Consider the following 13,495-nt stretch of genomic DNA (forward strand, 5'->3'; position numbering starts at 1 on the left):
GCTTGTTTATTTTATTTTTATATACTTCCTTTTTCACCAAGGAAATTGGTTCATTGGTTACTCAAATAACATTCTTTAGGGTGACTTCTTAGAGTATAATTTTTTGTCTGCTTGCCAGTTTAATATGCATAGTGGCATGTAATTTATTGATTCCAAGTGTTGTAATTATTTGCCATTAGAAATTGTCAAGCATGGTTGAAGATTGGATATCTCGAGCAAATGCAAAGCAACGTCGAGGAAGAGCTGGACGTGTAAAACCGGGGATCTGCTTTTGCTTGTATACACGCCATAGGTTCGAGAAACTCTTGCGCGCATTCCAGGTATTTAGTGCTCCAGTAAAGTGTGTGGTTGTTTTTTATGCTATTTAAAGAGTGATGGTTATAAATCCTTATGGTCACTTTGTGATTGATTCTATTCAATGCCAAGATACCCGAGATGCTGCGGATGCCATTAGTAGAATTGTGCTTACAAATTAAATTACTTTCACTTGGTAACATAAAGCCATTTTTGTCGAAGGTATGTTTTCTGTAATCCTTATAAATAGGTGATTTCTTTTAATAATGTCTCTTGCAGTTTTGAATGATGAAGTTCTCTCTTTTGTGTTGTGCCTGGATTCTATGTTAACGTGGTGTTTTCAGGCTCTGGAACCTCCAAGGGAAGAGGCTATGAACTCAGCAATTTCATTGCTATATGAGGTATGTAAAATTGTGTGTTGTGAAAAAAGATGTTCATTCAGTATGTTGTGAACTATGGTCCTAGAACTAACTTTGAACACATGAAATATTGCCTAAAGATATTGATCTGGTTATGCGTCTTGGTTGCTCTAATGTGCACATTCAGTAATCTTGGTCTTAATTCCTGCGTGAATAGAGACTTCCAATTTTCTGAACAGAGGATATTCTGATAGACCAATTTATGTCTGAAGTTTTGCTCTATATAGTAATGGAATGTATAATTTACTGAAATATGAGAACAAAAATGGGTTACAAATGCATCCTTATTGGAGCCTGTGTGAAGAGTGAAGGAATCGACAAAGGAATTGTCTCTTTCTAATGGCTATCTGTTGCAGCTCTTCTATTAGTGTTTAATTTTTTTGTCAATCTAATAATCATTTAATTTTTTTTATTTATTTTTATTAAGTTTTAACTGATTCCACTTAGAATTGATTTTCCTGTGACCATTTGTGTTCCAATACATTTTTGTCTGTTCTGACATGATCACCATCATGTTTGATATGTCCATTTTCTGACATGTGGCTCAATATTTCAAGTTTTTATATACTTGAACAAATTGACCACCAGCTTTCTAGCTTGATTGGTATCTCCTGCTACTCCATATGGTGGAGGGGTGGGTTCATTGGCATGTGTTGTACTCCACAGACAAATGTGTACCTTAGGGTCTGTTTTGGCAACCACTTTTGTTTTGTGTTTTGTGGTGTTGATGGTGTACTGTAGCGAAGCACAACACCGCATCATGTTCATTTGAATAGTATAGGCGTTTGTTGCCGAAAAGATTCCCAAATCGGAAACAGAAAGGTGTTGTTTCCTAATGTTTTTGTACTGTAGCAAAAACACTGTAGAAAACTCTAGGTGGCCTTTTTTAACTAACCATTTTGTTTCTCAATCTTGCAACACTTTTTTATCAAACATTTTTTCATGTTTCTGTGTCCAAAAATCTTGCAACAAAATTTTCATTACCAATCGTGCTTCCAATTACTATTGAACACACTCCACAAAAAACGGATGACAACAGAAGCGCAAAACGGAAATGCTTGCCAAACAGGCCCTTAGCAAATTGTTTCCACATTTTTTTGTCATGCTCAATCGAACTTTGAAACAAATTTTAGAACCGCGTTTACGTTTATCTGATGCTTTGTTTTCGTGTAATTGCTATCTATCTAGTTTATGGTGTTGTGTTTGGTGAAACTGTAACAATTTACTTACTGATGTTACTTTCCTACAATGTAAAGCATTTGACTCTGCAAAATCTTGTCAAAAATCTCATTGATCTTAAATTTCTCTCCAAATTCTTATCCATTTTCCCTTAAAAATAGGCGTTCTATTTGTATATGTTCTCATAGCGATCAATATGTAACATGAAATGTATGATTGCCTCGAAGGCTGCTAGTCGGATCTTAATTTATATGAATTTAGTTTCGTATCTTCCAGGCTTTTGATGTCATAATTCATGGAACATCTAATTGGGCTATGATTTAGGTTGGTGCCATTGAAAGGGATGAAGAGTTGACTCCCCTTGGGTATCATTTGGCGAAACTTCCAGTTGATGTATTGATTGGAAAGGTGTGTCTAAAGTAATTACTTTTATTTACATTTACCAGTAGTGTTGGCTTTCCTTTTAATATTTCATTTCCTTGTAGAATGGATTCAACAGCAAACTTTATTGCTGACAAGCCCTTTCTGTTTTCTTAATTATCTTCTTTTTGCTAGTACTGCTACTTCAATTTTTTTTTTTCTTTTCCTCTAATAACCAATGCATAGGCTTATTTTCCTTTCTCTTGAAGTTTTTTTTTTTTTTTTCAGCAGCTAATTTTAATTATACGAAAGACTTGTTATACTTTCCAGCAATCTTTTCAGTGCTTGACTTGTATGGTCCTGTTTTAGGTTTGGACTTTTTGACAGGCTATATTTGTTTTCTCTTCTACCTTAGCCTTTTTGAGCATTCATAATGGATTTTAAGTCTCTCTCTCTCACATGTGTGAATGCATATTCATGCTCTAGTTGTCATGGACCGGCACGAATAATTTTTATTGGGCCATGCTATTGATACTATATTTATCTGGAATCGCAGATGATGTTATATGGTGGAATATTTGGTTGCTTATCACCCATTCTCTCTATTTCGGCATTTTTGAGCTACAAGTCTCCATTTGTATATCCAAAAGACGAGGTCTCTTTTGTAATGCATACTATTTTTGTTTTGTTTTTCAGAAAAGAAAGGAATTATATCATGGAAAATGTTTTCTGTAAATTGCAGAGGCAAAATGTTGAAAGAGCAAAGTTGGCACTCTTGACTGATAAGCCAGACAGTGCAAACAATTCAGATGATGGTAACCGGCAATCTGACCACTTAGTGATGATGATTGCATATAAGAAATGGGAGAAGGTACTGCATCAGGTTAGTCAATGTGCAACCATACTTCCAATCATATTTTCTATGTAACGGATGGGTTACTTTAGTGGGTGAGGATTGAATCTCCTGTCATGTTTAGTTATATGGTTATAGGTTGAGTTCGGTGGGATCTGGCCAGATTTAAATTTTAAATTTGACTGTAGATACCAATTTCAAATTCAATCCTGGATTCAAAAATCTGAATTTCATTTGAATCTGAAAAAAGGTTCCATGTTTACTAAGTAGATCAAATTAACTAATTTTTCTATAGTATTTGATAAAATAACTAAATTATTCTTGTAAAAATACATAAAAAAGGGCTAGCCCAGTGCACGGGGCTCTCGCCACTGCGGGTTCTGGGGAGGGTTTGATGTTCCGCAGCCTTACCTCCATATGTGGAGAGGCTGTTTCCTGTTTTGAACCATGATTTCCAGGTCACAATGGAGCATCCTTACTATTGCGCCAAGGCCTGCCTGCATTCTCATAAAAATACATATATCATAAAATTTATCCTGATTTAGATCTTTGTCAAATGGACTATACCTAAGGTTGAACTCATAAATCACATTCACATTTGAATATATTCAGTTCTGTAATGTAAAGTCGAGTGGATTGAATTGCTCGGATGCTAGTCCGACCAAGACATTGCTATCCTTATGAAGGTGTCTGCTTTAGAACCAAAGACTGGAACAAATGCATGCATTATGACAATGAAAATTTCTCATTCCTTATTATGCCACAGTATGGTTTGCTTGGTAATCACGACCCCAGAAGAGATCAGTGCCTTTGTTGACTTCAAGCTTACAGATTTATGTCTATATAGAAAAGGAATTGTTTATATAGATTAGGAATTGTGGTATGGTGCTGCACCTAAGGCAAGTTCTTACTGGTACGGTTTATTTTTATTATTTATTTTTTATTATTATTATTTTTTTGCAGGAAGGAGTTAAAGCTGCACAACGTTTTTGCAATTCTTATTTTTTAAGCAGTTCAGTTATGTACATGATAAGGTTAATTCTCTTTTCCTGCACCTATGTTACTTAGTACCATGTGCTGCACATTGTTGCCTTTGTGATTTCATCATGCAAGCAACCTTAAAACATACTAATTATGAAAACATGACTTTGCCTGTTAACTTATGTCTTCGTATTCTGGCCATTGTGGATTTCAATAACATGGTTTTGCGATTTACATTTTGAAAATAATGTCAGTTTTAATCATGATCAAATTAATAATAATTGCTTTCTGAGCAGTCTTATGAGTTTTCTTATTTATGTATTGACATATCAGAGACATGCGAATACAATTTGGAACGTTGCTAGCGGACATCGGACTCATTGATCTTCCAAAGAATCATCAGGTGCTTTGCTGTAATATTTTGTAATAAATAATCCCGAGTTTTAATTTTTGTAAGCAGAGGTGAGCCTCTTTCTCATATCTGTGTGGTTCTACTTCCATATGCATATGCTTAGCAAATAGAAGACCTCTTCTTAGTAATGACCCCCTGTATTGAGAATTTACCAAACTGCTTAGAGAGAGAGAGAGAGAGAGAGAGATTTTTACTGGGATCCAGTTCCCGTCTTTATCAACTATAATAATGATTGTGAAAGAAGATCCACATGCCCTAGAGAGAAAGTGATGGCTCGAAATCCAATGCCATCATAGCAAATGACCAGAGAAACAGCTGTTTATGTGTCTGTTAATCCACTGTGCATGCTTAATGGCATCTGTTCCATATGAAATGCTGAGGAAGTAAAAGAAAACATCAAAATCCATAACCAAGAACACTCTACTCCCTTCATAGCCTATTGTAGATCAACAAAAGTTGATTCTTGACTATATACCACAAAGCCAGCTCCATACTGCTAATAATAATCTCTGTAATTAGTCAGTAATTATGAAAGAGTCCCTTCACAATGCATCATCCCACATATATATAGGCCTAACAATAGAATCCTAATAAACCCTAATACCAAAATATAAAACTAGATAATTAAGGAAAGTAAAATATAAAAATAAATCCTAAATCATCCTCTATGTCTACACCTATAGTAAGTTCGTAAACCACACGGTTCATCAGGATCTCCATCAGTGCCATATTCTTAGCTGATACCAAACAGTATGACCTTTAGATAACTTGTCTATTGAGGCCCGTTGAAATCTAAGTGATGATTCAATCTAATCCCCAAAGGTCACAACCAGTGGCTGAAAAGGCAAGTTTGAGAGCCAGATTAATAATGCTACTTATATTCTTCAATGAAACTTAATTCTTCCAATTTTCCCAAGAGCTGGGAGAATGAACATGACACAAATTGGGCTGAAATTCAATTGTATTGAAATCACAATGAAATTACATTGTTATATACACTTCAGAGGATCTAAATTAGGAAGCTCTAAAACTAGGAAACTGTCTAATACTAGAGATATTGACCAAAAACTAATTCCCTAAAATCAGGGATTACAATGACTAAAACATTACAAAATCTCCTGGCTAATTACAGCTATACACACACGGTTTCCTTAGCTAATTACAGCTATACACACACGGTTTCCTTATTTATAGAACCGAATTTTCCACACTCCCCCTCAAGCTGGTGAATGGATATCATCCGTTCCAAGCTTGCTTGCTAGTCTCTGAAAAAACATTCCAGACAATCTTTTGGTGAGTATGTCTGCAAGTTGATTGCTAGTGGAAATGAATGATGTGCAAATTAGGCCACTGTCAAGCTTCTCCTTTATAAAGTGCCTGTCAACTTCAATGTGCTTCGTACGGTCGTGTTGCACTGGATTATGTGCAATATTAATGGCTGACTTATTGTCACAATAAAGCTTCATTGGACCTTCCCACTTGACTCTTAGATCTTCTCAGACAATTTTCAGCCATAATAATTTGCAAATCCCAAGTGCCATTGCTCTAAACTCGGCTTCTGCACTGGATCTTGCCACAACATTCTGTTTTTTACTCCTCCAAGTCACAAGGTTGCCTCCTAGAAAAGTGCAATAACCCGAGGTAGATCTCCTGTCAATTACAGACCTTGCATAATCTGCATCAATGTAGGCTTCAAGAGTTAGCTCCTCCCCCTTCTTAAATAGAATTCCTTTGCCCTGTGTGCCTTTCAAGTACTGTAGGATTCGATACACAGCCCTAAGATGTGACTCTTTGGGATTGTGCATGAATTGACTTACAACACTAATTGCATAGGCTATGTCTGGTCTAGTGTGTGACAAGTAGATAAGCCTTCCCACAAGTCTCTGATAGGAGCCTTTATCTACTGCCGTGTCTTCCCGAGCATCTCCAAGCCTGTGGTTGGACTCTATAGGCGTCTCTGCTGGTTTGCAACCTAACTTGCCTATTTCCATCAACAAATCTGTTACATATTTTTGCTGAGATATGAAAATTCCTTCCCAAGAATGTGCTACCTCAATGCCGAGAAAATACTTTAGTTTGCCGAGCTCTTTGATTTCGAATTCTTTCACTAAACACTTCTTTAAATTCTCCATTCCTTCCAAATCATCACCTGTTACTATAATGTCGTCTACATAGACTAACAATGTAGTCACTCCCCCTGAAGCCGAGTGCTTTACAAACAAGGTGTGATCGCCTTGGCTCTGTTTGTATCCCATGTTGAGCATTACCTTGGCAAACCTTCCAAACCAAGCTCTTGGAGACTGTTTTAATCCGTACAACGCCTTTCTTAACCTGCATACCACCTGTCCTGTATTCGAACCAAACCCAGGTGGAGAACTTCCATATAAACCTCTTCCTTGAGATCACCACGTAAAAAGGCATTTTTGACATCGAATTGCTGTAATTTCCAGCCCAGATTAGCAGCCAATGACAACAACACTCTAACGGTGTTCATCTTTGCAACAGGAGCAAATGTCTTAAGATAATCTATTCCATATGTTTGGGTATAGCCTTTAGCAACTTACCTTGCTTTGTACCTCTCCAACGAACCATCTGACTTGTATTTCACCGTGAATACCCATCTACATCCCACCGGTTTCTTCCCTCTCGGCAATTTCACCAAGTCGCATGTCCTGTTCTTCTCAAGTGCTTTCATTTCGACCTTCATGGCATTCTTCCAATTCTCATTACCTAATGCCTCGGATATGGTTTTGGGAATGGAGATTGTGTTTAGGCTTGTGAGAAAGGCTTTATGGTTATGGGACTGATTCTTGTATGACATGAATAAGCACAGAGGGTGTTTGGTGCATGCTCTAGTTTTCTTTCTAATAGCAATGGGAATATCATAATCACTTTGATCAAGAACTTCAGTGACACCATATTCATTAGAAATAGGTTCAGTAATTACCTTGCTAAGTCTAAGAGCAGGGGTTGATTTGGGTGATTGAACCTGCACAGATTGAGTAGGGTGGCAATGGGGTGGTTTGGGGTGGGTTTCCCATTCCCCATCCCCGCCCCCGCCCCATCCCCACTTGCCCCGCCCCTTCCCCCGCCCCATAACCAATTTTATTTTTAGGGCAAATCATGTTAGCCTCCCCAGTCGCCTCCATCTCTATTCTCGTTCTCAACTCTGAACTTGCCCTCTCTCTCTCTCTCTCTGCAACTGCAAACTACAAAATCTACAAGAATCAGAAGGTCAAAACCCATATATTTCAGTTTATCTATCTGTCTGCAAGAATCAAAAGTTCAAAACCCATATCAGCATATCATTTCAGATTGTTCAAGAATAAAAAAATCAAAACTCTGAACTTGCCCTCTCTCTCTCTCTGCAACTGCAAACTACAAAATCTACACTCTCCAACGACTCATCCGGATCTGGTTTGACTCGATCCGATCCCAACTCACCCACCAACTCGCCGCCTCCCAAACTCACCTAACAGCCTCCAAATTCACAGACAAACCAACCAAGAAGTTTGGACATCACAATTCCTAGCTTCTTCAGGTGTCCAATCTCACTGGACTTCATGAAATCCCCTGTGACTCTCCACCACAGCGGAGTCACCTACAACCGCTCCAACATCCAATGTTGGCTCGACGAAGGCGAACTCACCCAACAGCCTCCAGACTTCGTCCCCAACCACACTCTCCAACGACTCATCCGGATCTGGTCTGACTTAATAGCAAAATAAAATGGTGGATGTATTCTGGGTTTGAGAGAGAGCTCAGAGACAGAGACACGGCTGCCGCTGCTATTGAAGTGTAGGGTTTGAAACTGAAGTGTAGGGTTTCCAATATATATATATATATATATAGTGAAGGTTAATTTGGTAAATATATTAACATGGCAGGGTAAATTAGTAATTTCATATTAAACGGGGCGGTTATGGGGCGGGTATCTTAGTCCCCCGCCCCCGCCTTGCAACCGGCCGGTTTTTTTTTTAACCCCCATTCCTACCCCATTTAAGTAAACGGTTCTCCAAACCCACTTTAAATGGGGCGGGGGTGAGGCGGTTCCCCACCGGGTTGGGGATTTTTGCCACCCCTAAGATTGAGTGATTGGTGCCCTTCTTCTTGAAAAAACCAGCAGTGGACGAGTAGAGTCTTGAATTTGTTTTCTCTTTATCATCTCTTGTGACTTGGGTGTATGAGGCTCGGTTTCAGGATGTATGGATTCGGACTGAATGTTTGGCTGAAGCTGGACTAGCTCAGGTTGATCAATAGGAACGGACTGAATGTTAATAGGAACGGAGTGAGTGTTTGGCTGGACAACAAAGACAGGAACCGAGGAGGAGGACAATGGAAAATCAAGAAGAAAAAGATCCTTGTCCTTATCTTCCGTGAATGAGATCTCCCCCTGAAGATAAGGACAAGTGAAGTAATGATCTTCTTCGACAAAAGTGACATCAGCTGACACAGAATTTTCTTGTGGGAGGATGATAGCATTTGTACCCCTTTTGAGTGGAAGAATAGCCAATAAAGAAGCATTTGACAGCCCGTGGATCAAGTTTTCCCCTGTTTTGAGAATGCACATGGACAAAAGCAACACAACCAAATATTTTGGGAACAAGACTACTTGAAGCATTGAAATTAGGAAAGAATTTCGTTAAAATTTGCATAGGACTTTTAAAATCAAGAACCTTTGTAGGCAATCTGTTTATCATATGAGCAGCAGTCTAAACCGCTTCCCCCCAATATTGCTTAGGAACATTTTTTTGAAACAAGAATGCTCTTGTAATAGCTAAAATGTGATCATTCTTTCGTTCAACCACACCATTTTGTTGGGGTGTGTTAACACAAGAAGATTAATTTATTATGCCCTTTTCTCGGAAATATGGTAAGAGAAATTGATAAAAATAGTCTTTAGCATTGTCAGAACGAAATCTTTTTATTTCAGTACCAAATGGTGTTTTGACCATGTTGTAAAAAACAGGAAAGACAGAGCTCATATCAGATTTATTTTTCATAAGAAAGATCCAAGACACATGAGTGCAATCATTAATGAAAGAAACGAACCACCGAGCCCCAGAAATGGTAGAAACAGTGGACGGTCCCCAAATGTCACTATGAATAAGAGTAAATGGAACAAATGTTCTTTTATCGATTATTGGAAAAGAAGCATGTTTGTGCTTTGCAAGTTCTCAGACATCACAGGGAAAATTTTCAACATCTAATCCTTGGAACAATAAAGGAAACATAATTTTAAGGACTCTAAATGATGGGTGACCAAGATGGAGGTGTTGAAGCCAAATCTTGTCTTTTTTGGATTTAAAAGACTCTGAAAGAAATGATAATGGTGAGGAATTCACAACACTAACTTGACCACTGGGTTCTTCAAGATGGTAGAGACCATCCCTTTCTTTAGCATGTCCAATCATCCTCCTCGTGCCCTGTTCCTGAAATACACAACGAGAGGGATAAAACACCACACTGCAATTAGAATCTTTAGTGAGCTTGTGGATTGACAAAAGGTCGGTAAATAATTTTGGTACATGGAGAACATTTCTAAGTGTGAGGGTTTTGCTTATAAAAAATTCTCCCTGACTAGCCATTGTTGTCACAGAACCATCGGCTATTATCTTCCTATTGCTAGGATAAGGTGTATATGAGATAAATTTTTGTGACGAGTGGGTCATGTGATCTGTAGCTCCTGAGTCACTGACCCAGGAGCTTGTGGTGGATATATCCGAGACTTTAAAAGCATGAGCAGAGGAAGATATACCTGAGAACCCCATAGTGCAAGTACCTGTTGTAGATGGTTTCTCCAAAGATCCCAGCAGATTCTTCAATTTCTCAATTTCCTCTCTATCGAACTCAATAGATGATTCTTGAGATTTACCTTCTCCAGCCTGTTGTATATTTGCCATATCCACTTGCACCTGTCTAGGGATGGCAAAATCCCCATACCCGACGGGTCCCCGCCCAACCTCGCCCTGTTTATGGCTGGTTTGGGGACTCATTTATGTAAATGGGGAGGGGATGGAGATTGTATTTGAAACTTCGGCGGGGGATGGGGCAGGGACGGGGTAACCCCGCCCCTTTTATAGTGCATTTTTACAAAATTGTCCTTACATGTTATAAAATATTACTAAATTACATAACTATATATATAATATATTCACTTCTGAAAGTGAAACCTTAGATCTATTCCCTCACAGCATAGAGAAAAAACATAGTCGTTGTGCATCAAACATCTGATCATGTTTTAAATTGTTATAATTGTGCTGAAGTTTTATTAAATTATTAGGTTGAAAATATTATGGCTGTGTTAATTTTGTTGAAGGTGAACTGGAATTTAAAAAATGTTATGCGGGGCGGGGCGGGAACGGGGGCTAATGTGGCGTGGCGGGGCGTGGATGGGGGAGGGGGTTGAAAATTAAATGGGTATGGGGGTAAAAAATTTGACCGGGGATGGGGATGGGGAATGAGATCCCCGCCCCACCCCGCCCCATTGCCATCCCTACCCCTGTCCCTTTGGTTGTCCACCTTTTGCCGTCTCCGGTTTGCCGTAGAGTTTCTAGCATTTGCCCGTAGTATGGCGGGACTTTTTGCAATATGTGCACCATAGGGAATCTTTATTGACTGGCCTTGTAAAATTTGCCCGCTTGTTGTCTTCATTAGATGGCTGGTCCCGGCCAAAGTTCCTCACATTTGCAGCTATTGTAACCAAGGCCGAACTGTCCACTGGGTTATTCTCAATCATAACTCCTCTTCTTCCTTCCTCAGCACGAACAATTGCAATTGTTTCATTAAGTGATGGCAGATCTTCCTTTCCGAGTATTTGGACTCTTATTGCATCAAATTCAATGTTTAGTCCTGCAAGAAAATCATAAGCTTGGTCTTTTTCGACAAACCTCTTAAGGAGGGCTGCATCCTCGCTGCATTTCATTTGAATGCACTGGTAATGATCCATCTCTTGCCATAAGCTCTGCAACAGATTGGAGTAGATCGATCGACTTCCTTGCTTGGTGGATGAAATCTTGGTCTTGCTTTCATAGATTTGTGCAACATCCCGGACTTTAGAGTAAGTCTGCTTCACGGCCTCCCATATTTCTTTGGCTGTGTTAAGAAACATGCGTGTGTCACTGATTTCTGGCAATATAGAGTTCCATAATCAGGACATCACCATAGAGTCTTGTTCATCCCAAGCATCAAATTTGGGATCCCCTTTGTTAGGCCCAGTACCGAGTAAGTGACTCAGTTTGCCTCTTCCCTTCAAGAACGTGCTAACCAGTTGAGACCACTTTAGATAGTTCTTCCAGTTCAACCCGTACGCTGCCTGGATGTTCTACAATTCCCCTGTTGGAATCGAGTTGCTACCTTCAGTCAAAGGAACCTCCGAGGTAGTCGTGGTGGTGTTGTTGTTGGCTGTTTCTGACATGGTCTTTTGGTAAAAGGGTTACGGTCTTGAGGGGTGATAGTGTGGGGTTGGAGATTGATAATAATCAATCTAGCGATATGAGAGTTCGCAAGACCAGAAATACAATTCCCAGAATTGAGCCTACAGCTCTGATACCATGACACAAATTGGGCTAAAATTCTATTGTATTGAAATCACAATGAAATTACACTATTATATACACTTCAGAGGATTTAAATTAGGAAACTCTAAAACTAGGAAACTGTCTAATACTAGAGATATTGACCAAAAACTAATTCCCTAAAATCAGGGATTACAATGCCTAAAACATTACAAAATCTCCTAGCTAATTACAGCTATACACACATGGTTTCCTTAACTAATTACAGCTGTACGCACACAGTTTCTTTATTTATAGAACCGAATTTTCCACAGAACAGGTCGGAGAAAACAACATTTATTTGATATACGTGTTCAAACTCAAGGAGGAAAAGAACATGGAAAAAATAGGTGACCATGATCCTTGGTTGGCATTTTGCAGAATACACATTGAGTGAAGTTATGCAACCCATTTTTAGTTACCTGTGTTGAGTTAGGAGCCTGTTCAACTGTATCTTGGAAATGCTTTAGGAAATAATAATGTATGATACCAAGCGAATTTAGATTCTGGAGGACTAAGGAACATCCAGGCTAATCTAACATAAGAGGAACCTATGGATGAAGGAAATCCAATGAGCTGGATCCTGCCTTTGAGTATTTGGTTGGACTGATTACAGAATTGTATTTAGACAATATAAATCATTGGATCTTCAATGAGTTCCTTGGAAGTTTTTTAAAGAAGATCCATCCTATTTTTAACATTACTAACAAATTTGATTCATTGGTGTTTTTTCCACTCTGGAACTGTTGTCCTGGATGGCAATTGCTTTGTAGATTTGCATTTTCTTATGTTCCATTTTTCTTAAAGATTTATCTGTCTATATGTTCTTTTCCTAGATTTTGATTGGAATTAAAATTTTTTTTTTTTTTGAATCAGATTGAGGGGAAGAAGAAAGAAAAACTTGACAGTTGGCTTTCTGATATGTCGCAACCGTTTAATATGTGTTCACATCATTCTTCAATTGTGAAGGTGAGAACCAAGAAGGCTTGCACTTGTAGTAGCATATATCTTTTTATTTTTCCTAAATTAGTGGCATACATGCTTACACACTTTACATATCTTATTGATCAATTGATGTACGTTACCCTGGTTCTTCTATGTCATACCAAAACCACCGTAGTTGGACATCACCGTGTTTCATGTTTGAAGTGTAATTGTATTGAGTATGTGCTTTTGATTATTAAAGGTAAAGAGAAGTGTTTTTGTAGTTATTGTTACCTTAATTACATAGACGTTCTTTATGTCTTCTTCTAGAAATCCACATTTTTACTGCATTATGTTAATCTTTATACTTATTCATGCACAAAAAACCTTTGAAGCAATGCTTATTCTTTCCTTGTGGATAAATTTGTAAGCAGCTGAAGACTATGACGTAACCTTTATTCACATGCAACCACTGGAAATATGAAGTCTAAAATCTATCGCTAATGCTAAATTATTT

At 38.4% G+C, this 13,495-nt stretch overlaps 1 protein-coding gene across 5 annotated transcripts in view; it reads left to right on the forward strand.

The window, feature by feature from the left end:
* LOC132294389 (DExH-box ATP-dependent RNA helicase DExH7, chloroplastic) overlaps positions 1 to 13,495 on the forward strand; it is a 77,297-nt gene that overhangs the window by 34,436 nt on the left and 29,366 nt on the right. For all 5 annotated transcript variants that reach the window (XM_059792227.1, XM_059792224.1, XM_059792223.1 and 2 more), the window contains 9 exons: positions 180 to 320; positions 427 to 516; positions 639 to 695; positions 2,217 to 2,300; positions 2,809 to 2,907; positions 2,995 to 3,135; positions 4,069 to 4,139; positions 4,420 to 4,489; positions 12,931 to 13,023. In XM_059792227.1, coding sequence (XP_059648210.1) covers positions 180 to 320; positions 427 to 516; positions 639 to 695; positions 2,217 to 2,300; positions 2,809 to 2,907; positions 2,995 to 3,135; positions 4,069 to 4,139; positions 4,420 to 4,489; positions 12,931 to 13,023 — 846 coding nt within the window. The remainder of the gene's footprint in view (positions 1 to 179; positions 321 to 426; positions 517 to 638; positions 696 to 2,216; positions 2,301 to 2,808; positions 2,908 to 2,994; positions 3,136 to 4,068; positions 4,140 to 4,419; positions 4,490 to 12,930; positions 13,024 to 13,495) is intronic.

The sequence above is a fragment of the Cornus florida genome, unplaced genomic scaffold (genome assembly GCF_030987335.1).
Source record: "Cornus florida cultivar Cherokee Brave unplaced genomic scaffold, ASM3098733v1 CherokeeBrave_3.0.0_Hap2_Chr02, whole genome shotgun sequence".
In the NCBI taxonomy this organism is placed as follows: domain Eukaryota; kingdom Viridiplantae; phylum Streptophyta; class Magnoliopsida; order Cornales; family Cornaceae; genus Cornus; species Cornus florida.